Source organism: Psammomys obesus, unplaced genomic scaffold (assembly GCF_907164565.1).
Source record: "Psammomys obesus unplaced genomic scaffold, mPsaObe1.curated_primary_1811, whole genome shotgun sequence".
Classification (NCBI taxonomy): domain Eukaryota; kingdom Metazoa; phylum Chordata; class Mammalia; order Rodentia; family Muridae; genus Psammomys; species Psammomys obesus.
In genome coordinates this window covers 15,034,022-15,057,032 of record NW_026596039.1, presented here as the reverse complement: position 1 = coordinate 15,057,032, position 23,011 = coordinate 15,034,022, and the positions used below count along the sequence as shown (strand labels likewise).

The 23,011-nt window shown below is 45.6% G+C and overlaps 1 protein-coding gene across 2 annotated transcripts in view; it reads right to left on the bottom strand.

Annotated features, from left to right (window-relative positions):
- Positions 1–22,220, bottom strand: part of Exph5 (exophilin 5) — a 31,971-nt gene extending 9,751 nt beyond the window's left edge. The window contains exons 1-3 of one of the 2 annotated variants that reach the window (XM_055622106.1): positions 22,078–22,220; positions 11,169–11,211; positions 2,053–2,188 (exon numbers count right to left, since the gene is read on the bottom strand). In XM_055622106.1, coding sequence (XP_055478081.1) covers positions 2,053–2,188; positions 11,169–11,211; positions 22,078–22,166 — 268 coding nt within the window. In that variant the 5' untranslated portion in view covers positions 22,167–22,220. Of the gene's footprint in view, positions 1–2,052; positions 2,189–11,168; positions 11,212–21,189; positions 21,515–22,077 lie in introns of those variants that run through there. The other variant, XM_055622107.1, reaches the window with a different exon arrangement.
- Between the last annotated feature and the right edge of the window lie 791 nt (positions 22,221–23,011).

Sequence of the window (23,011 nt, the reverse complement as noted above, 5' to 3'; positions counted from 1 at the left end):
TTTCTTAACCATGTGTAACGGCCAACTCTTTCATCCTCTCCACCTTGTCTCTCCTTATAAAAGGGATTTCAGGAGGCCAGCAGGGCTGCTCTCTCAAATCCCGATTTAGGGTGAGAGCTGGCTGGCCAGTGCCTGCTGTGCCCTAACATACACCTTGCTTTAATTGGACAATCGTGGGCTTAGTTTTTTCTCTTTGAGATTTTCAGGTTTAACACCTGTATCACTCCGAACCGTAATTAATCACAGTAAACATCTTCCTCTGTCAACCTGTGGTAACTACACTCTCTTTAAGGTGTTTACATTTTTCTAAGACTTGCCTTATAATAGACATATCATATATATTTTATGATGAATACAAATCAATTATGCATTTACTGGTGAAATATTCATTAATAAAAATTAGATCTGTACTATTCAGAGTGCTGCAGTTCTGGGCCTACAGAAAGCTTTCTTTTGATGTAGATGTCATTTAAAGTTTTTTTTTTTTTTTAAACTAAAGAATCATAAAAAGCAAGGCATGTCTGCATGCACACAGCTGTCATGCACAGCTGTATAAGCAATGTGCCAATCACTTCTGGGCAGACACTAGAGGGATCTTTTCCCTTCTCCTCTGGACTTTTCTGTAAGTGCTCTTGAGCTGACAAAGCCATCAGAACTCATGTTGATCACTCAGATCTTACAACGAAAGGATTCTTAATGAAAAACCATTTGATTCCTAGTCACTGGAATAATCCACAATAAAGATTATCAGGCTATGTCAGATTATAAGGCAGAAGAAAAAAAAGAAAAAAGAAAACTCTACAGAGTTAGTAAAAATCTGGCCTTAAAACAAATGATAAAAGTCTCTTGTTTCCGTTCTCTTTTTTTTTCATTTAAAATAGTTTTTCTTTTTTTCATTTTCATTTTATTTTTATTAATTACAGTTTATTCACTTTGTATTCCAGCTGTAGCCCCCTCTCTCATTCCCTCCCAATCCCATCCTCCCTCCCTCTTCTATACCCCTCCCCCAGTCCACCAGTCCACCGATAGGGGAGGTCCTCCTCCCCTTCCATCTGACCATAGCCTATCAGGTCTCATCAGAACTGGCATCTTTGTCTTCCTCTGTGGCCTGGTAAGGCTGCTCCCCCGTCAGCTGCTTATGTCCCATCCCTGTCATATGTGGCCATCCTACCCCCCCCCCCAACACACACATTAAAGCCTTATGTTAAAGACAAAACAAAACACATTTAGAACAGAAAACAAAAGAAATCATGGACACTTGGACTCCCTCCTGGGAACAGCCACTCTTGTCACCCCATAACAGAATTCAGGCACTCAAAGTTGGTCAGAATGTCACATTATCGGGGCTGTTTTTCTTACTACTCCAGAGGCCGGAAAAATTAGTGCTCTGCCTCCAGCCTTTCTTTTCAGAGGCTTGTGCTGATTCCTCTTCAAGCAAAAGCTTCACTTGGAATAGATTTCCCCCTGGTCCCTGCCCACCTTGCTCCAGGGTGTTCCTAGATGAAGAGCCTAGCCTCAGGCTCTCATGACTACCACTGGTCCCATTTCACAGCAAAGCTGTTTCCTCTCTGCAAAGCTGCTGGATGACTATGGACTTAACTCTCGTAATGGCCTCGGGCATGGTGATACAGAATAATGCATGTAAAGTGAACTATGGTATCAATAATATGATTCATGTGCATTCTGTACTTCTGATATCTGGGTGAGTGGGTGAATTGTTTAATGACTACTGGCTTGCTCACAGGGCATTTGTGCCCTAATCAATAACAATAAGAGACTTTTAAGAGCAAGCTTTTAGATGTATTTCTTTTTGACCCGAGGTAAAATATTAAACACCATCACTGGTCCATAAGTTTGTCAGTCTTTGATCTCAGATTATTTGCTTAGATTATGTTTAGCCATAAGGTTCTTCAAGATTTGGGTTCATAACATAGAATGGAATCCTCTTGAGATGGAGGAAGCAAGTTCAGGCCTTGATTTGTTTAGAGCATTCAGTACAAATACTCTCTCTAGTTCCCAGAGTTCCTAGGGAGACCTGATGCATGAACTTACCTTGAAAAAACTCACTCTCCAGCAGGGAAGCGTCCCAGGGGGGAGGCATGCCACTCTCCTCCCTCATGATGGCCGGCTTAGGAACAAGCACACTGGCAACTGGTTGACTCCCAACAGGTGAATTGTATATTTTTGCCTGTCAATTTTCAAGTAAAAAAAAATATATAATATTATATTATATCTTCTCCAGCTAAAACACTTGTATGTTCCTCCAAAGGGTCAGTGGTGCTAGTCTAAGAACTACTGATCAGTTTTTCCAACATTTATTTCTCAATTTGGTGTTTTCTTATTTTTGCTATTTACAATGGGTCATGGACACCTACCCATACCCTCATACGCATGTTTTCCTAGATACGTATTCACACATACGTTATCCTACACACGCACTGGTAAGTACCCTCTCCTACACTCATATGCATGTGCATGTTCCCTTACACATATCCATACATGCATGCTCTCCTACACATACTCTCATTTGCACATTCCCTATGCACACACCTACGCACACTCCCCTCTATATATCTTTATACATACACCATCCCCCACACATTCCTATGTCCACTCCCTGCACATACATTCATATGTACAATCCGAAATACATAATTCAATGAATGCTAATGGTTTTAATAACAATGTTCAGGCAGGCGCTGAGACTCTTACAGAATTAAGCAGGCTTTATGGTAGAAGAGCGATTCCTGGCAATCCGGAAGTTAACCGTTCTCAAGTTGGGGGTATCGTCTTTACGGTGCTAATGGCTAGGACTTTGGATTTCCTAACTGTGCATTTTCTGTTAAGAGCATCTTAGCTGTGATCCAAGTGGACCTTGAGTTTTGTGAACTCAAAGGGCTTGAGAAAAGACAGTGTTCCTATCCAGAGGCCATTCCAAATGACAGAACAGAGAAGAAACACAAGGAAGATGATCACGTAAAACAGAAGGAAGTGCAGCAGAGGGAAGAGGGCAAGGGGAAGGAGGAAGTGAGTGGGCAGGGGAGAAAGACTAGAAAAATAAAGTATGAAGATGCCACAAGAGAAACTCATTACATTCATGTTAATTTCAAAAATGAATCAAATCACATTCTACGAGCAAGAAACGAAGAACAGAGAACCATCACGCATTCCGTAGTGAGCAGGTTTGGTAATTCTGAAATGAAGGTATTGAAAGGTAAGATCTTGCCTCTTTTTTAAAACTGTTGCTACTTTTAAAGGATTTAGGAGACAGATATAAAGCTAAAGCTGTATTCCTTTAAAAAAACAAAAACTAGCAAGTGCTCATGTTGGTATCAAATTCAGTCACTGTCCCACTTTCAAGCTTGATTTGTCTTTATAACCTTGGGGACAATTATCCACGCCACACCTTCACTTTCCAGTGCCAGGGCCCCACCTGCATGTCCTTTGTCAAACTGGCTCTGTCAGTCCCGCCTCCCACCTCAGCTCATCCTGCCAGGTACACAGGCTGAGCAAGGCTGGCAGCTGTGGTCCTTCCTTTCCCCCTATTTCCTGCTCACTCTGCTACTCAGTTCTTGCCCTCGGAGCTCTTGGCTCCCTAGAGCCTCCTTCCCACCTCACATTACATCTTATCTATAAGGCTGAAGGCTAGAGGCCTAACCTTGCCAAGGCCCTGATTTTCAAATTCCTTCACCACAGGCTGAAATCCAGGTCCTCTTACACCCTCACACCCCGTTTCTCCCAGAAGCCTGCCCAGATTTCATTGACTTGTGTTTGTAGTTCTGTGGACATAAGTGGATACTCACAAAGGGGCCTTATATTATGAAGAAACAATACTCCCATGATAGTTCACTCTTACTGAATATAATCTATCACACATATAAAAATATAAACTAAACAAATAAATAAAACTTTGACTATATATACCCATTAGAGATAAGGAAACTGAAAGTTAATCACTTGAAAATATTGGTTAAGGTTCGTTCTTTATCCCTAAACTGTGAAGAGCCTTCTCTTTCATGGCTCTTCAGTTTTCCATTTTTGTTTTGTCGTTTTGAGACAAGGTGTTACTTTGTAGCCCAGGCTGATTTGGAGCTCACTAGGTAGCCTACCAGGCTGGCCTCAACTTCACAGCAATGTTCCTGCCTCAGTCTCAAAAATTTAGAGCTGTGTACCACAACACTGGCTCTATTCTCCATTTTACCAACAACTTGCTATAGATATTATGAATCTATTATTCCCACATCCACAGTGTTGGTATGGAACGGACTCAGCATATAATATAGGGTAAACATACTAAAATCTACAGTCCTAGAGAAGCTAAACAACAAGGAGGACCCTAGGGAAGATGCTTAATCCTCATTCAGAAGGGCAAACGGGATAGACACCAGAAGTAGAAGACGGGGAACAGGACAGGAGCCTTCCACAGAGGACCTCTGAAAGACTCTACCCAGCAGGGTATTGAAGCACATGCAGGGGGGACTTTTAAAACCCTGCTGAGAAAAGGGAGTCTATCATCATAGACGGAGCACAAATAAACTGATCTAGAGATGACCGACTTCAGCCTCATCCAGCAGAGCCTCACAGAATCTCAGGGCTCCTAGTACAGTTTCATAGTTCTCGGTCTGGCAGAGTACTGTATCCCGGTAACAGCGATTTCTTCAGCTAAACCCAGCTAAACCCAGGCCTCACAGCACCATGGTGCAGCCGCAGGCCCTTGTGCTGAAAATCAGTCCCTGGTCCTCAGTTGGGGTTCAGCCTCGCCCCTCACGACACAGAGTCACCATAAAATGAAAAGTCTATTTCCTGTCCTTGGCTTAGAAAATAAGGGTCGGACACCTTTTTGCAGTAAAGTCACGTCAAGGACCTTTCCCTCCGTTTGATGTAAGCCTTTACTTCCCTCTGCCCAGAGTCCCCGTGTCTAAGGTCTGATACACAGGGCCCTAGATAGCACAGACTTCTAGACCTTTGTCCCCGTGTCCCTTATTTTTGTTTTTCTCAACCTTTTCTTCACCCTGCAAAGTCCAGGTCCTGTATTGCTACTTTGTCCACAGGAGCCAGTTCTCAACTCTCCCAAGCAGAATCCATTCCCACCGGAATCTTCCCACCCTTCCGCTACTGCACATTACAGCATCATGTTCAGAGTTTGGGTTCTTTTTATTTTCACTCTGCCATTAGCTTCCTCTCCTTCCTACCTGCCAAAGATCTCCTTCTGCTCTTATCAGGAAAACCAAGGATTCAAAGACAGATGAATGAGGTTCTGGAGGTGGCCAGCTTCCAAAGGAATCAACTGGTGTTCTGCATCACGAACACCAACATAATGCGTAGTCTGCAAGGGGTGATGAAGCCAAGCTCAAGAGACTCTCTCCCCCTACGGGAATAGTCTTTCCTTCTGGACTTCTCTAAAAGATGTTTAAAAGTTTGTGTGGAAGTGGATAAACTCAGGAGATAGTGTCTCGTCTTCCTCTATCACGTTCCACATTGTTCTCTTGCTAAGGTCTCCTATCACTGAATCCGAAGCTTGCCATTTTGGCTAGACTGGCTGCCTAGTGAGCTCCCATGATGCACTTGTTTCCACCCCCCAGGACTGGGGTTATAGGAATGCAACCTGGTTCTTTTTATTTTTTGTTTTTCAAGACAGGGTTTCTCTGTGTATCCTGAGCTGTACTTGAACTCCCTTTGTGGACCAGGCTGGTCTCAAAGCTCAGTGATCCACCTGCCTCTGCCTCCTGAGTGTTGAGATTAAAGACATGAGCCATCACCGGCTGGTTTTATAAGATAGCTCTTATGTAGGAGCTGAGGATTTGAACTCAGGTCGTCATGCTTGCATAGCAAGTGCTCTTCCCTACTGAGCCATCTCCCTAACCCTCTAATACATCTTTTTTTCCCCTACTCATTTGCTACCAACATTCTTATATTCTAGCATAATTATTCATTTTAAAAAATAATTAGTGGGGGTGGGCCTGGAGAGATGGCTCAGAGGTTAAGAGCACTGGCTGTTCTTCTAAAGGTCCTGAGTTTGATTCCCAGCAACAACATGGTGGCTCACAACCATCTCTAGTGAGATCTGGTGCCCTCTTCTGGTGTGCAGGCAGAACACTGTATAAATAAATAAATACATCTTTAAAAACTAATAATTACAGGGCTAGAGAGATGACTCAGTGGTTAAGAGCACTGGCTATTCTTTCAGAAGACCTGGGTTCAATTCCCGGCACCCGCAGGGCTGCTAATAACTGCCTGAAGCTCCAGTCCGGGGCACCAACACCTTCTCGCCTCTGTGGGTGCTGCATGCATGTGGCGCACAGACATACATGCAGGTCAAACAACCATACGTAAAAGACAAATAAATAAACCTTTAAAATGACATGTTGATTTATTTGAGGCTGTGTGTACCATGGCATTTTTGTGGAGGTCAGAGGTCAATGTGTATCTCAGGGATGCAGCTAAGGTTGTTGGGCCTGGTGGCAAGTGGCCCCCTGCCCTTTTAACCCTGTGAGATACCTTGCTAGCCCTCGGTTACTTTTTAAATACTACACCGCTTACATCTTTTCTCCTATACCCTTATAACAAATTTGTGGTTTAGTTAGGGATTTATCATCCCCATTCTGGAGATAAAGCAAGTGAACTTCACGTAAGGGTCATACTGACGTCACCTCAATGCCGTAGTGGTGGTGGCTGTCCACACTCATCTGAGCTGATCCCGAGCCCTGGTCGCTCCATGGTAACTTCAGCTAACGCACATATCTACGTAACAACCCATCTGAGAGGGAACCCCACACTCCCTGCCTTTCTGTGTGGAGTGACACTTCGTACGTACTTATGAACTGACTTACGACACGCCAGGATGGAAAACCACAGAGGGAAGGTTGCTAGTGAATCTTACAGCATTATTGAGTTATAGAAATTTTTTTCACACTCAGGAGTCAGAGCCAGGAGGACCTCTGAGTTCCAGGCCAGCCTTGTTTACAGAATGAGTTCCAGGATGGCGGCAGGGCTATGTGGAAACCCTGTCTTGGGAAGAAAAAACATAAGAAAAACATTTTCCCTATCAGGGCCCAGAAAAGCATGCTGGAGGGAAGACAGCGTAAGTGCTGCACAGCGGAGGCCCAGCCTCTGTCCAGGAGTGTCTACAGCAGCAGTTCTCAACCTGTGGGTCGTGACCCCCTGGGAGAGGGGGTGGAACATCATACATATATCCTGCATATTAAATATTTACATTACAATTCATAACAGTAGCAAAACCACAGCTATGAAGTAGCAACAATGATGATTTTATGGCTGGGGTCACCCCAACATGAGGAATTGTGTTAAAGGGTCACTGCCTAGGAAGGTTGAGAACCACTGATCTACATGGCTCTGGGCTAATTCCTTAACCTTCTGTGCTTAGTGACTTTGTTGGTCAAATAAAACTAAGGACGATATCAAGCAATGCTTCCTTTCTGGGCTGCTGAGAAGGTGAGCTGATGTATCAGCTGGGAACCACGGAGAGAGGGGTCCAGGCCTCGGTAAGTCCTCTCCGCCTACTGTTGCTGTTCTTTGGGGTTATGGAGAATTCTCTGGAGAATGCCTGAGATTCGTAGAGCTCGTGAGCTGGGCAGATGCCCAACAGGACAACGTTCTCAGACTCTGGCTTTCAGGAAACAGGGAGCAGAAAAGCCACTGAGTAACCAGGACCTTTTACACAACTTCAATGCCCTCTGCTGATACTGTCTGCGGTGTTGACATAACTGAACAAACAAAGCTCCTGTCAGAGTGTAACCTGCGAACATTTGAGAACGTCCCAGGGCGGCCAAACCTGCAGGGCGGCTGTGGGAGCCCATGCCGCCGCCCGATATTATCAAATGCCTGGGTAAAGTCAACAAATTAAATTTTCAGGTACTCCCTGCTTTCTTTTCTTCTTTTTTTTTCTGTCTGCTTTCCTGCAGAGATCACATTCAGCAGCGTGTTCACGCCCCCCTGGCTCCTGCTTTCAGATCCTGGGCACACAGGCTCTGCCAGGCAAGGATATGCACAGAGAAGTGAGATGCTATCTGCTTGATAAGTCTCACTCTGGGGGTGTGTTCCTCCAGAAACAGTGTTGGCAGTAGTGAGCTAAACTACATTGTGTTCAGATAAACCAAGAGCAACTATCTGGCCCACGTCACATTTTTCTTTTCTTTTCTCTTCTTTTGAGACAGGGTCTCACGTAGCTTGGGCTAGCCTTGACCTTGCTATGTAGCAGAGGCTGCTGTGAACTTCTGACCTTCCCACGTGCTGGATTTACAGGCATGCATCACCACACAGTGGGTTTGTCTGGTGCATACACACACAAGTGTGTTTTAATATACACACACATTTGGTCTATATACTCCTACGGCCCAGGCTAGCCTTGAACTTGCTATGTATACAGAGTAGGGAATGGTCTTGAACTTCTCTGATCTTGCCTCCACCTCCTAAGTGTTGGAGTTACTGGCACAGCATATGCCTGGTTTATGATGTGATGCGGGGGATCAAACTCAAGCAAGCACTCTATCAGCTAAGCGACAGCTCTGTTGCTGAAGGTGGACTTTAACTTTAGATTCTTCTCTTGCCAGGAAATTGTTCTCAGCTGGAGGCTACATGTTCCAGAGGGACCACAGCTGGATGGAAGAGAGATGCCGGCATCCTGTATGCAGAGGTGAGGTGCTTTGGCACACCCTGCCATATCCCAGCCAGTGCCCTCACAGACCATGGTTGGGCTAAAGACGTCCATGGCACTGAGTCTGAGAGGAATCCTGGGCTAGGCAATCTCTAAGTTTCCATCTAGTGCCAAAGCATTCCATGTTTCTGGGATGCTTTATTTCTTTTTATTGTGCAGATGTTTAAGTAGTGCCTGCCACCTCTTCTCAGAGGAGGGTCATTCAATCACACAGTAAGTCTCACACAAAATACTAACAGCTCCCCCATACCCCCATGTATCATCCCTGCCCAGCTGCCAATCCAGTGGTGGGAAATTCATCACCTCAGGTTTGGCAAGAATCCCTGTGGCAGCAATGGTCAACTTCCAGGATGCCGTACACAGCTGTGGCTTTAGGCAGAATTTCTATTCTTTCCCTTTTTGTCACTGGTGGTACCGGATAGTCACTCTCAACAAGGCTCACTGGCAGGTCCCTTGTTGCAGGATATTTGATCCCATTGTGAACCCAGAGACTGTGAACTGTAAAAGCCTGTTTCTTGTTTTGTGTGGCTCAGCCTTAGCACACACCTTTAATCCAAGAGCTTTCTGAACCTAGGATTTAGTAAAGTTAACTGGAGGTCAAGAGGCAGAGCAGGAAGCCAGCTGAAAGGGATTAAGTAAAAGGAGGGACTTTGAGCTGAAGGGTATTTCAGACAGCGTGGAGAAGAATAAAGGGCTCTTTGGCTTTTAGCTTTTGGCTTTTTCTTCCTGGGCTGTCGGGTGAGATGGCAGGCTTTTCCCTCTGGGATGTGAGCCGAGAAGGAAGGTCAGCTGGGTGCTCTCTCTGCCTCTCTGAGCTCGCAAGTTGTCACCCCAGCATCTGGCTCCTGAGTCTATGTTGATAAAATTAAATGATTTGGGATTATCATTCATTAAGACAACAGTCCCTTACATGCTGATACTATGAAATAGCTGATTAAAAAGACAAGCAGGAGCGATTTTTTTTTTCAAGATGGGGCTTTCTCTTTGTGTGCACGTGGAGGCCTCAGACATAATGCCTTAGTTGCTATCCACCTTTTTATTATTTCAGATAGACCCTCTCCTTTTTCAGATAGGTTCTCTCTCCTTTTTCTTTTTTTAGATCGGTTCTCTTTCTGCTCTGGAGCTTGCCGAGTAGACAAGGCCCAGCGCTGGGAACAGGTGCACCCACCACAGCTGGCTTCGTGTGAATGTGGGTGCGCCATGCCACAGTGCACACGTGGGCTCGCAGTCCTCACCCGCAACTCTGTTTGGGGCAGGGTCTCTCTTGTTGCGTATTTCAGGCTAGCTGAGCCAGGAGCTTCTGAGTGAGCAGCTGAGAGCTGTTTCACCTCTGCCCCCCACCTCCCAGGGAGGGCGGTGCTGCGATCACAGTCCTCCGTATTTCTACGTGCTCTACACTTTACCCGTTACACCAAGGCTGCCAGTTCATTTATTTATTTTAGGCTTGCAAGGCAAGGACATTACTGCCAGAGCTATCTCCTTATAATTATCAGGAAAAAAATATCATTACCAGGGAGAAGAGTCTACTTTTGTTTTCACGCAATGAACTTGTGCTCGAGTACAGCCCTCACCACGATTGTACTCGTACTTGCTGTAGCGAGTGGGCGCGCCAGTGCTCAGGGTGCAGTCATTTGAAAACTGCCCCTCCCTCTTCCTACGCTCTCAGCAGCCCCCTCAAAAGCCCACCTTTTATTTACAGATCATTAGCCATACAGAAAACGCAAAGCAGGAGCTATGATCTCAAAATAAAACCAGAAATAGAATACTTCTGATTCTCAACCTTGAAGAATATGTAAACACAGTGGAAAGCTGGACTTTCTGCCTTTGCAGCCGGAGAGGTGGCTCAGTGGTTAAGAACACAGTCTGTTCTTCTAGAACAGCCAGGTTGTATCACCAGCGCCCCTCACGGTCTTTAGTTCCGGGAACCTGACACCACTTCTGGCTTCTGTGGGCACTGTTTGCAAGCGCTTGCACAGACAGCAGCTTGCACACGCAGCCAAAACACCTATGTGCTTAATATGTCCTAAGTATGTAAGTAAACAAATACATGTCTGCCTTTGGTACTCAAGAGTTGTGTGTGGTCAAGCCCCTTCTGTGAGCCTTCCCCATCCACACATACCTTCAGGGGTTTCCACTTTGAATGAAAACACGTCCACACTCAGAAAGGATCCAGCTGACACTCACTTGATGAAAATGTGGCTGTGACTGCCCCATGCCTCCCACCACAGTCGCCAGTTCAGTGCTGGACAGGAGGGACATGGGGTTGACAGTGGAGGCGCCAGCTGTAGTGTGGCGGAAACACACCAGCTACGGCTTCCTGCAGACTCTAGGAGGTGAGTGTGGACCAGAGCCATCCAGAAACTTTGGACTCTCTGGGAGAAATCTGAAACCAACGTGAAGCCAAGCCGAGGAGAATCCTGCTCACCGAGGCAGCCGCTCGGGGTGACACAGATGCTGTGTTTTCAGGGCCACCTCTGGTTCCCCCGCCACTTACCGCAGCTGTCTCCCTCGGAGAAGGTCCTGCACCATCAGCACACCTGCGGAAAGAATTTGAGATCATTTCTTTGAAGAGGCTGACTTTCACCAGGAAGAAAAGCCAATGAAATAGCACAATTACCATTACCTGACACTATCAAGAGAGAATACGGTGTATTTTTAACGCTCCTTAGAAGGACACCTTTTGGTTAGTGCGTCACCTGAGCAAAATTTCAGAAAACTTTCCCCTTCGAATGCTTAGAATCTGTATTTCTATTTCTGCCACCCACGTAGTTTGCATCTGAGCACAGCATAAACACACGTAACGAACTGCCTATATCTGCTAAATATAGAAACGTGGCTGGCACCAGACTCGCTCAGATCCCCCATCAAGGCAGAGTTCACGGCTGTTTCTGTTTCACAGATGATAAAATAAAGCACAGGGAGGCTGGGAAGCACAGCTTACGAGGCAGTGAGCATCCAGGGTAGGAGCTGGGTGAGGCGGTCTAAATTTATAGTTGTCCTTAACCAGCAGAGTACACTGGCTTCTGTTGCAAATAGAAACATTTCTGGGCATTTCTATTTTAAAGAGCAATTACACCAGGGCCAGAATTAATTTATAAGAACCGTTTAAAAAACAAGCCTTACAAAAATTGCTTCTGGGGGATTTTGTTCATGAAGACGCTGGCTTGAGGTGACATGTCTCAGGAGGCGAAGGTTCTTGCCACCAAGCCTGCCGACCAGAGTCAGATCTGTAGGACCCACATGTGGAAAGAGAGAGCCAGCTCCCACAAACATATGCTGTGGTGCACAATGCTGCCACACATACATACAATAAATATGAAAATAAAAAGGGATCGAAGCCAGCTCGCCAGTCTATAGTACCATGCCAATGTGTGCCCTTGCCGGTCCTGATTCAGGGTTAGACTTCAGTGATTCACAGCTCCTCGTGAAAGTAGGCCACCTCCTCCACCAAGGCAGCAGCCAGGGAACCAAGAGTTACACAAGTTGGGACTGTGGATTGGAGCAGTCAGGAGTGGCTGGGCAACAGCTGACCTTCATCCACTTCCCTGCTTCAGAGTTCAAGCAAGTAGATCATAAAAGCTGGCACGCCAAACGGTTTTATATTTTAAAGATATCCATAGCTGTTTTGTAGTTGATCTTCAACTTGAACAGACATTTAATTAAGTTGTGGATTTTTTTCATACTATTCTGAAATATTAATTCTACTAATAATATCTGCATGCTAAGCACAAGTCAGGATTCCTTACCCAATGTGCTTGGGACCAGAAATATTTCAGTTCTTCTTTCCTTCCCTTCTCTCCCTTCCTCCCTTCTTTTCTTTACAAATATAAAGAAAAAGCACACAGGCTCTAGAACACAGGGCCGCATACACACTAAATAAATAACAAACAAACAAATGTAAACAATCTTTAAAATTTCAAATTTGAAGGACTAGAGAGATGGCTCAGCAGTTAAGAGCACTGTCTGTTCTTCCAGAGGACCTGGATTCAAGTTCCAGCACACATATGGCAGCTCAAAACTATCTGTTATTCCAGTTCAAAGGAATCTGACAACTCACGCCAACGTATATAAATAAAATTAAATACATTAAAAAATTTCAAATATGAGGCTTTTGGATTAGGGGTGCACACACTATATATGTATTTCCTTGGCCTTGTCAGACGAAGTCTTGCCACACAGCCCTGGCTAGCCTGAACTCACTGTGTAAATCAGGCAGGCCTTGAATCTGCCACAATTCTGCGTCTCAAGTTTACAGGACAACATGCCTCTTCCCACTTTTAGTCTTCCTCTGTCTGCACTTGCTGAGTGTAGACTGAATGTAGCTGCATTCCTACTACCAACTGCACTCAAAATGGTATTGTTTTGAAATCTCTGAAGAAAACAAATATGGCTGAGACAGGATCCTGGTTTTCAGAGTGCTTGTAACTGAAGAGCTATAATACCATTTTAGCCTTGATAACGAAAATAGAGAGGCGAGTGAGCGTGCAGACAGTGTAGAGCGGAAGCTACTTCCAGGAGGAGATGCACTGGGGAGCTAGTAGGGAGAAGGTGGCAGAGAACTGCCATGGAGGTCAAGGGCAGGATGAGCAAAAGGTGGGAGCCTGGTGCATGCCTGCCCTCCCAGCCTTCATGGGGCAGAGGAGGATCACCCACACTTGAGATCAGCCTGATCTACACAGCAAGGTCCAGGCCAGCCAGGCTTGCGTAATAAAACCATGTCTCAAAATCAATCGATCAATCAATCGATCAAGCAAGCAAATGATAAAAGGCTGGACAGATGGCTAGTGGTTAGGAGCCCAGGTTCTGTTCCCAGCACCCACATGGTAATTCACAACATTTAGTCAGAGGATCTGACATCTTCTGGCCTCCACAGGCACCAGGTATGTACCTGGTGCACAGACATACATGCAGACAGAACACCCAGAAATGCATAAAATAAATAAAAATGTAAACAAACCGATAAAGACATACCCTACCCAAAAACAAAGTCTTGGAGATAGGAATGTTATCAGTTTGGTCGGGAACTGGCAAGAATTCAGTTAGCCTTGAGCCAAGAGTACGAGCAAGATTGGGTCAGTTCTTCTCATAACTGCAGTGACTGCAGCCCTCACTGCAGCCAGCCTGCTCCCCTACCTGACTGAGAGTCAGCACAACCGAGGCAGGGCGCTGAGGACAGCAAACAAGTGGGAAACGGGACTAAAGGGACACAGGCAGGACAGAGCGCCATCGAGCGCAGGTGTTTGGGCTAGAAGGAGGCACATCGACCTGAAGGGTGTCTGGCCATGTGTGCTACCATCCACTTTGGATGGGGAGAACTTCCAGCTGCCTGGGAGGCCCACATCTCAGCATCTGCAGCAGGCCTGCCAGGCCTTCCACAGGCATCACTGGTGTCATGAAGAATATGTTGGAAAAAGCCCTCTGGGCTTGGCAAAAATAACTCATCCTCTGCATTTATCGCCAGGTCCCTAATGATGTCATATCTCAGAAATCTCTTACAAATAACCCCTCCTCCCACATCAATCATCCTGCTTTATATTCACGTTCTTGTTTCCCTTCTGGAATCCCCTCCATCCTTCATGCCAACAACACAGAGATCTTGTAATCCCTGCCTAAAACTCCTGAAAGGAATTGATCAAAATCTTAACATGACACAAAGTTTTCCTTTAAAATTTTTTTTGTTATTACATTTGTTTATTTAGCATAGGTTTAAGTGTACATGCAGCATGAGGAGATCAAAGGGCAACTGGCAGTTTCCATTATGCGGGTCCTGCGGATCACACTTGGGTCAGCAGGTTTGGTGGCAAGTGTCTTCCCCTATTGAAGCATCTCACTAGCCCAGGGCTTTTCTTTTATTTGGTAAACAACTCGAGCAAGCCCTCGCCCACTGAGCCTTATCTCTCAGCACTCCTCCTAGGCATTTCTGGACCTGTCCACTTAATTCCCCCTCAGTGGCTCTTTCCTTTCCACGCCTTTGCAGATGCCATCTGAGATCCTCATGCAATAGGACAGGGCAGGGCTCAAGACTATCCTGAGAAGATCCACCTATAGTGTCACGGACAGTTCAGACCCCATGGGTTAAACACGGACTTCATCTTTCCATCCACATTCTTTCCTATCTGGTCAACAAACCCTACTGACTCAAACTCAGGGTTCTTTCTCAAATCCATCCTTGTCTCTGCATCTACCTGCCATTACCCTGGTCACAGCATTCACTATATCCTTTTAGTGCAGTAGCCCTTAACTGTCCTGATGTCTCCAAGCTTGTCCCAATCCATTCTCCGTACGAGAGTCAGAGTGCTCAGGTCAAATCGAACGGGGCCTTTTACCACAAACGTTTTGCTTCCCAGTGAAAGGTGAGGTTATTTTCTGCACTCATGAAGCCCTATGTGACCTAGTCTCTACATGCTTTCTGGCCCCATACCCTGATGCCCTATGTCCCCCTTTGTCCCCTCCGCCAGAGGGAGTTTGACTGACACCTGCACTTTTGCACGCACAGTTCTTTGCCTGAAACACTGTCCCGTCAGCTCCGGGCTGGGACAATTATCGAACACTTGAAGGAGCAAGATGTAGATGTCACTTCCTCAAGAAGGCTGAGCTGGACTTTCTCTAAAGCCCTGTCCCTCAGATGTGTTCCCATACCAGATGGGTCTTCTTCACTTGGCTGTTCCTCTCAGACTCTGAGTTTGTCTTCACCTCAAAAGAACCACATGTGTGAAGGTGGGTATTGACTATGTTGGTCCTGTGGAATTCTTGTACAGTCTGGTTAAATAAATGAGCGAAGGTGGCAGCCATTTCCCCCCTTCCCATTTGCTCTTCCTCTTTCATCCATCACCATCTACCTAGTTCCTCAAGGCAGTTCCTCTAGTTCCTTCCTCACCTACTTCCTCACCCCCTATTGTGACTGTCACGATTCCACTCAAAATCTTGACAGACATGTTCATCTTTACATTTGCTATCCCAGTTATGTAGCTGTTTCTTTTCTTCTTGTTGTGACTGATATTTTGAAAGAATCAACCTAAAAGGTGAAGGGTTTATATGGCTTTTGGTTAGAGATACAGCCCAGAGTATGTCTCCTAGATGGTTCAAAACCCAGACCAGTTGGTAACCTAGAATTAAGTATTATAAATCCCCCCCATCCCTAGCTCTTACTTTTATTCTCATTTTCAATTGGTTTTGCTTTTTTGAGGCAAGGTCTTATTTAGCCCAGGCTGGCCTCACACTCACAACGTAGCTGAGGATGGACTGGAAGGGGATTACAGATAGGTACCACCAAGCCAGCATTCCTGCTACTCTGGCTCTAATTTTTCTCCCTTAAATCCATTCTTTGTGCTATAGGTTGGAGCAAAGACCTTGTGTTCTCCTGTGGCGGCCTGTCTTGCTTACTGCAAATGTTTCTCAACGTCTCTGACTTCTCACTTCAGCTGTAAAAAGCGGAAAGGTGTTAAAGCCGGATGTCCATCAAGGCATCAAACTTCCCTTGGCTGAAGAACCACTGAGCCGAATCGATCTTTCTAAAATGCAAGACAGATGATGGCATCTTGAGCTGACTCACTGAGTCTCTGCACCTGGATGAATTTCTGCTTTCTCTGGCGACTATGTTTTTGCTTAGTACAGCCTCTAGTCTTTTAGTCACCCAGCTCGGTCCCCTTCCTCCAGGAAGCCTCCTGGATCCTCTAGTCTATGTTAAGAACTTCCTCTCTTTGGTCCCCTGGCAGAAAGATCCTCAGTCATCAGATTCTTACCAGGTGATAGGTCAGACATCAGTATACCTGCTGCTACCCAGGTGACAGGTAGGCCACTTGGGATCCCTGTGTGAATTCAAAAGGATACAACTTCCTCAAGACCCATTTCCTGGAACTGCCAAAATAAAGAACAGATTCAGTGACATACGCCTTAAATCCTAGCACAGAGGCAGTTGGATCTGAGTTTGAATTCCAGGACAGCCAGGGCTGCACAGGGAAACCTTGTCTTGAAAAACAAAACAAACAAGGAAGCAAAAAAGCAAAACTAACAAACAACAAAAAAGGAAGAACAAAACAAAACAGAAGGATTCTGAGGTGGACCAGCCCCCCACTGCAGGGGATAATCAGAGTATAGAGTCCTTCCAGAAGGGACTTGGCTTTATGGCCACACCTCACCCCTAACACTAAAGGCACCGCTGATCCTGGGTAGGGCTTTGATAAGAGCTTGATTGTACATGAAAGTAAAGCTATAGCCTTGGCTGCTATCACCCATGCCAGGAATGGTGCAGCCTTTCCCTTAGTCTGAATAAGCTGCAGAGCTTCCCAGGTATCCTGGAAAAAGAAAGTTCCCTGGTCCCAGGGCTGTGCCTCCTCAAGCAGATTCCAAAGCCAGGACCTGATCAACTCTTCATGAGAAACTGCTCACGTGACCCAGACTTAATAGAGAAAACCAGATCGACGGGAAGCCACTAGCTACCCAGGATGAAAGAAACTCAGACTTGCCCCGAGTCTCGCTTCTCCTGCTGCTCAGCTGTCTGCAGCGCACCTGGGACCACAGAGGCAACTAGGAAGGATCTCTTTTACTCTGACTTCTGTGGCTAAGGCTCTTAGAGTCTTCTATTCCAGCTCAGTTCGAAAAAGGGGCACGGAAAGGGGAAAGTGGGAGCAAGAGGCACAGAGAATATAAATTCAGGAAAAATACGACGTGCCTTTTAACTTTCCAAAAGAGCTTTTGACCTTTCTGCTTATATAAGGGAGTTTGCAGCTGAGCGGCTCAAGCTGTGTACGCCCTGTGGAGCAGGCAGATTTGGGCATGTCTGAGAAGTGGCTAGGTGGATCCACTAAAGCTACTTGCAACCGAAGGATGAATCAATTCATCCCTAAGGAGCAGAAGGGTGGGCTTGCATCTTCATCCCAAAGTCACAGTTACTGGTCCATCTGGAACCAATGGGACGAGTCACCAGTGTGTCATACACAGTGGCGCTCCTCAAAGGAAAGGAGGCTTCAACTTTACACATTGTTCACGAACTTTGCAAACTAGTTCCCTGCGCTTTCATTCTGGGGCTACCACAAGGAAAAGAGCAATGTAAAAAAAAAAAAAAATCTACATTCCTAAAATTGCCATAACCGAGAGGAGCATATGGCTGTGGCTTTCAGACGGTGGGTGGACAGAGGGTTGGTGGCTCCCTGGGGGAGTGACTTCCTGGTAGAGCATGCTGGGACACATTGCCTCACCATGGCAAGGAGAGAGCAATTTCTGTAATTGGGAATCTGGACCAAAAAAGGAATGGCTGAGGATGCTGTTCAGAAGGCTGTGTACCACAGATACCTACTGAACTCTCGGGAGGGAGCCTGTGGGACACAGAGCTACTGAAATTCTGTGGTGGGGGCTGAACACCACATGCATACACACCAGCTGCCTGACAGCATGACCTGGGGAACGCCACCTACAGGAAAGTGTTGGGGAGAGCTGTTGTACCACACGAGACTGTCTTGAATATACTGGATAGTGATAAATAAAAGATAAGCACAAATGTTTGTCTTTCTTCCTGGGGTTTGGGTCAGTTCAATCGTTTTCAAGTAACATTAAAGTCGTAATGGGAAAGCTGGGGCACAGTGTGAGTTTTGGAGGAAGAGGACAGCCCTGAAGCAGAAACGGAAAGTCATTTTGATTTTTTATAATTTATGGAATTACTATGTTCCTGTGGCTTTCTTTTTTCCATCGGAAGCAATAAAGCAAAACTTCAAGATGACACATATTGCTGGGCCTGGTTTCTCATGTCTGGAATCTTAACATTCAGGAGGCTCAGGTAGGATGATGGCCATGGAGTCCAGGCCAGCCTAGGCTACAGTGTGCAACTCTGTCTCAACAAAGCAAAACAAGAAAAGGCACCTCACCCCCCATTCACTGTACTTTCTCTTATCCTTGTGTGAGGGATGCATTCTAAGATCTCTAGTGACAACTAGAAATCACAGATGGTAGAAAACCCTGTACTTACCTTATTTTTCCTATTACCTATGCTTAATTCATATATTGGGCATAGGAAGAAATAGATATCACCAGTGAATAACAAACTGGGATAATCACAATGTGCTGCAATAAAAGTTATATAAATCTAGCTTTTTCTGTCTTTCGAGGCTTCTCGTCAGACTCTACTGTAGTTTTGGGTCAGGGTTGAGAATTAACTGAATAGGGAGGGGGAGCTATCCTGTTCTTATTGGATAGGCCTTGTAGTAAGCAGGATATCTTGTCAAGTTACAAAATCCCCTCCCCATTCTATTTTCTGAGAAAGGTTATCTATTTCTGGTGTTGTCTCTCAGTGAAAACCAACCCATAGAGTTGAGCGTGGTGGGACACGTTCTTAGGTACAGAATCCAGGAGGCTGGCATCGAAGGGCTGTAAGTTCAAGATGGGTTTTGAGACTAGCCTGGGCTCTTGTCTCAAAAATAGAACAAAACAAACCAAACACCCAAAGCTTACAGGAAAAAAGAAATCCTGGTGTGGTGGCGCATACCTTTGATCTCTGCATTTGAGAGGCAGATGGATCTCTGAGAGTTCGAGACTAGCCTGGTCTACATAGCAAATTCCAGGGCGGCCAGGACTACACAGAGAGACCATGTCTCAAACCAAGAAGAAGGAGGAGGAAAAGGAGCAGGAGGAGAATTTATCAAGGGTTTCATCTTTTGTATATAAAGCTTGGTGTTTTGTCTTTGCTTTTTTGACTTGGTTACTTTTCCTCTGAGTGCTGCTCTGGAAAGTCAAGTTAAGGGCCTCCAGCTCTGGATTAGCTGCTAGAGGCATGAATGCTCCTACACCACTCATGCTCACCTTACCCTTCTATATCAATAACTCTGATGTTGGCTTTTGTGCCTGATATTCAATTGTGTATTTGTTATGAGAACCACAAACATGATTCGATAAAGGAGAAGGATGAAAATAAACAAACTAAAAAGTAAGTTGATTTAAGCATTAACATTGTGGTATAAATTTTACACCTTAAAAGGAATTAAAATTGGCTCACTAAAGTGAAAATACTTTTTTTCCTAAACTGCTTTGCTGCCTTGCTCCCAAGGGCACCAAGCATGACAGTCAAGCCCTTGATGGCTTCAGAAAGTAGAAACCTGACCGTTGCCTGTACTGGGTAACTAGGCTTCCCAGATCCCACCGGTCCCTCCCCAGAGTTCAGGCAAGGATAGCTTCTGAGTCAGAATGCACAGGAAGGTTGCTTTTGTATTCTAGAGATGAAACTGTTAAAGTTAACTGCTCCTTGGGATTAGAGAGACCGTGAGTTCATATTAGCTGCCTTGATGTGACACCTCCTACCCCCTCAAAAAACATACGTTTCCCCACATTTCGGCTTTCTATCCGAACACTGAAATCAAGTTCAAATTTAAAATTAAACAAGGCATACTTTTTGCATGATCCTGTGAGATCTTGTAGCAATAAACACTAGTGTTCATCCTTCATTATAGTCTGTCCTGGCAGACCAAATATTTGTCTGAAAAAGGAGGATCAGTGTGAGCTTGAAGCTAGCCTGGGCTACATGAATTCCAGGACAGCCTAGGCTATAGTATATACCCTTGTCAAAAAAAAAAAAAAAAAAAAAAAAAAAATAAAAAACATTAATGATCATGTTAAGATAAACAAAAAAAAAAAAAAAAAAGCAAGTAAATAAATAAAAGACATTAATGATCATGTTAAGATAAACATTATACATTTCCAGTTTGAGAGTAAGATGTATTTGGGATTGGTAAAATGGCTTGGTGGGTAAAAGTGCTATTGCCAAGGATGGTGACAGAATTTGGTCTCCATCCCACACGGCTGGACAGAACCAGTTCCTGGAAGGTGCCACTGGCCTCCACCACCACATTTCACGGTACATGTGTTCATCCTCTCTGTCTGTCTGCCCTTCTCTTTTTCTTATATACATGGTAATAAAAAATGAATATTTTTAAAAGATGTATTTCAAGATGGCAATGCCCGTGCAGTTCTGAAGTAATGGCATGTGTTGCCTGTCTCCAGGCTGCATTCTCAGTCCGTCTGGTCATGAGTCTGTTTGATATCTGAGAATACATCTACTGAACAGAATTTGCAGGTTTTCTGCTTTCTTTTGCCCTCTGGCCAAAACACATACCAAGAATGAAGATCCTTTAAACCTTTTTATAGTCCTTGATTTACTCTTGCAGAAATATGTAACAGGAGCTTGGAAAAACAAACCAAAAAAAAAAAAAAAAAAAAACAAAAAACAACCAAACAGCAACAACAACAAACCGCCTATGGAGAAAACACGTCTCTTCTCCGGTTTCCTAAGCCATCTCATTCTGCTTTATAAAACTCCCCCTTAAAAAACAATCTCCTAAGACAGAAGTCACAGTGAAAACCTTCATCTCCCGAGACAGGCTGGCGATCAACTTTTCCCTTCGGGGGGAAAAAAAATGGTTCCTACCAACCACGAAATAAATATTTTTCGGTTTTAACTCTCCCCAACAAGAGGACAGCGATTGCGGCACGCGTTTTGCTTGTTTCTTTTCTTCTTTTAAACAGGCACTCACCGGGGAAGCGCATTCCCGGGAAGTGACCCCGGTGGTCCCACAGCTGCGCGTCTGCTCGGCTCTTCGCTCTCCGTCAGGTGAGGCGTCCGGGCGGCTCGGCGAGGCCCGGAGCCTCCGCACACGCCCGCCGGCGGCTCCTGCTGCGGCTTGTTTTTCAGGGACAGTGACCTCCGACACCTCGGAGCGCCGCGACGCGACCTGAAGGTTCGCGAGCGCTGGGAACACGTCACGTGCCGAGCCAACACCTTAAGAGGGTGGGGAGCTTTGCCACCAGGAAGACGTGCGGAAGACGCTCGGCTCGGGCCGCTGGTTTGTCGCGGGTCCACACGGGACACTGGAGTGGAGGGACCGATTCGTGCGGCCGGCAGCCGGGAAGGCGCGCGCCGAGCCCGCGCAGGCCCCGCCCTCTCCTTAGACTGAAGAGCTGGGCTCAGCAACGGCCGCCTTAGCGCTTCTGTGAACCAAATTCATTTTCCCTCCTGCTTGGGAGCTGACTTTTCTCCCCCCCTTCACCCACCTGACGCTTAATAGTCTTCTGATCTAACTGTGTCAGGGCTACTGATGGACAGAAAAGTAGTGATTTAAATTTATCGTCCCAGCCAAGGCGCGCTCTCCGCTCCAGCAGAACCACTGTGAAGAACTCTTTTGCAACGTTTAACTCATGGCTCTCCAGGTTCCCCACAAGGGACGCTAGCAGTTGATTGAAAGTTGGCTTTCAGTTGAACCAAGTTTCACAGTCCCGAAGAAGGGTTCTGAAGTGAGCGAGACACTGTTTGCGCTGGGACTTCAATTCTAAGAACAAACAGCCAACGTTCTGAACACCTAACAGGCTCTACACGGAGTACCAGATAACCAAGGCAGCCGGCGCATGATCTGGGTTAAACTCACCCTTTTGATCTCTGGGATTGAGGCTTAAGCGTCTCCTTCCCAGATCTTCTGAATGAGAACAGTGACGCAAAGGATGACCGAAAACTCATTCTGGGAGAAACAGATGGTTTTTGGTTCTTTAGGTTCTTAGACCTTGACGTCTGTAATTCCATCGGATCTTAAAAACAAACAAACAAACAAACAAAGCATTGATGAACTGCTGGAGGGTTGTGGCGTGCTTGCATACATACAGCCCTGGCTTCTATCGCCATCACTGCTAGAGTGGACCTGCCTATAATCCTGGCACTTGGGAGGTGGAGGCAGGCGTGTGAAAAGTTCAAGGCACACGTTACATTTTAGGCAGAATAAGCTACATGAGACCATTAAAAAAAAATTCGGATTAATGTACTTTCTGGTCATTTAAAATTTAAGATAAGTTATGACAAAGCTCAGTCTGGCTGGGGAGGCCAGGCTGATCTCAAACATGCAATCCTCCTGCCTCAGGACTGGAGTTACAGGCATCTGCTACTATGCCTGGCTTTCCGGTAAATCTAGGTGAAAGAAGGAAGGTGTGGCTTTTGTTTCCCTCTCTTTCTGAAGTCAGGGAGCAGTTAGCATCCCCATAAAAGCTCAGGAGTGAAGGGAAGCCAGAGCCGCTTCTCAGGGCCCCGTGCTGCCGTGGTTCTGCTGGGAGGAGAAGAGCTTTACACACAAACATCATGTGTTTCAGTATGTGTCACAGGCCACCGTCCACACGGGCTTCCTTGCTTGATGCCAGCTCTGTGGGTCTTTCTCATTACATCCTCTACATGGATGTCCAACATTTAGGGGGCACATTCATTTCATATCTTGCTGATCCAAATATGTTTTAGAAAATTTCACTTCTTTGAAATCATGGAGAGTTTTCATGTAACTTTGTTTTTTCCCCAAAGAAAGTAAATAAAAGGGAATGAAA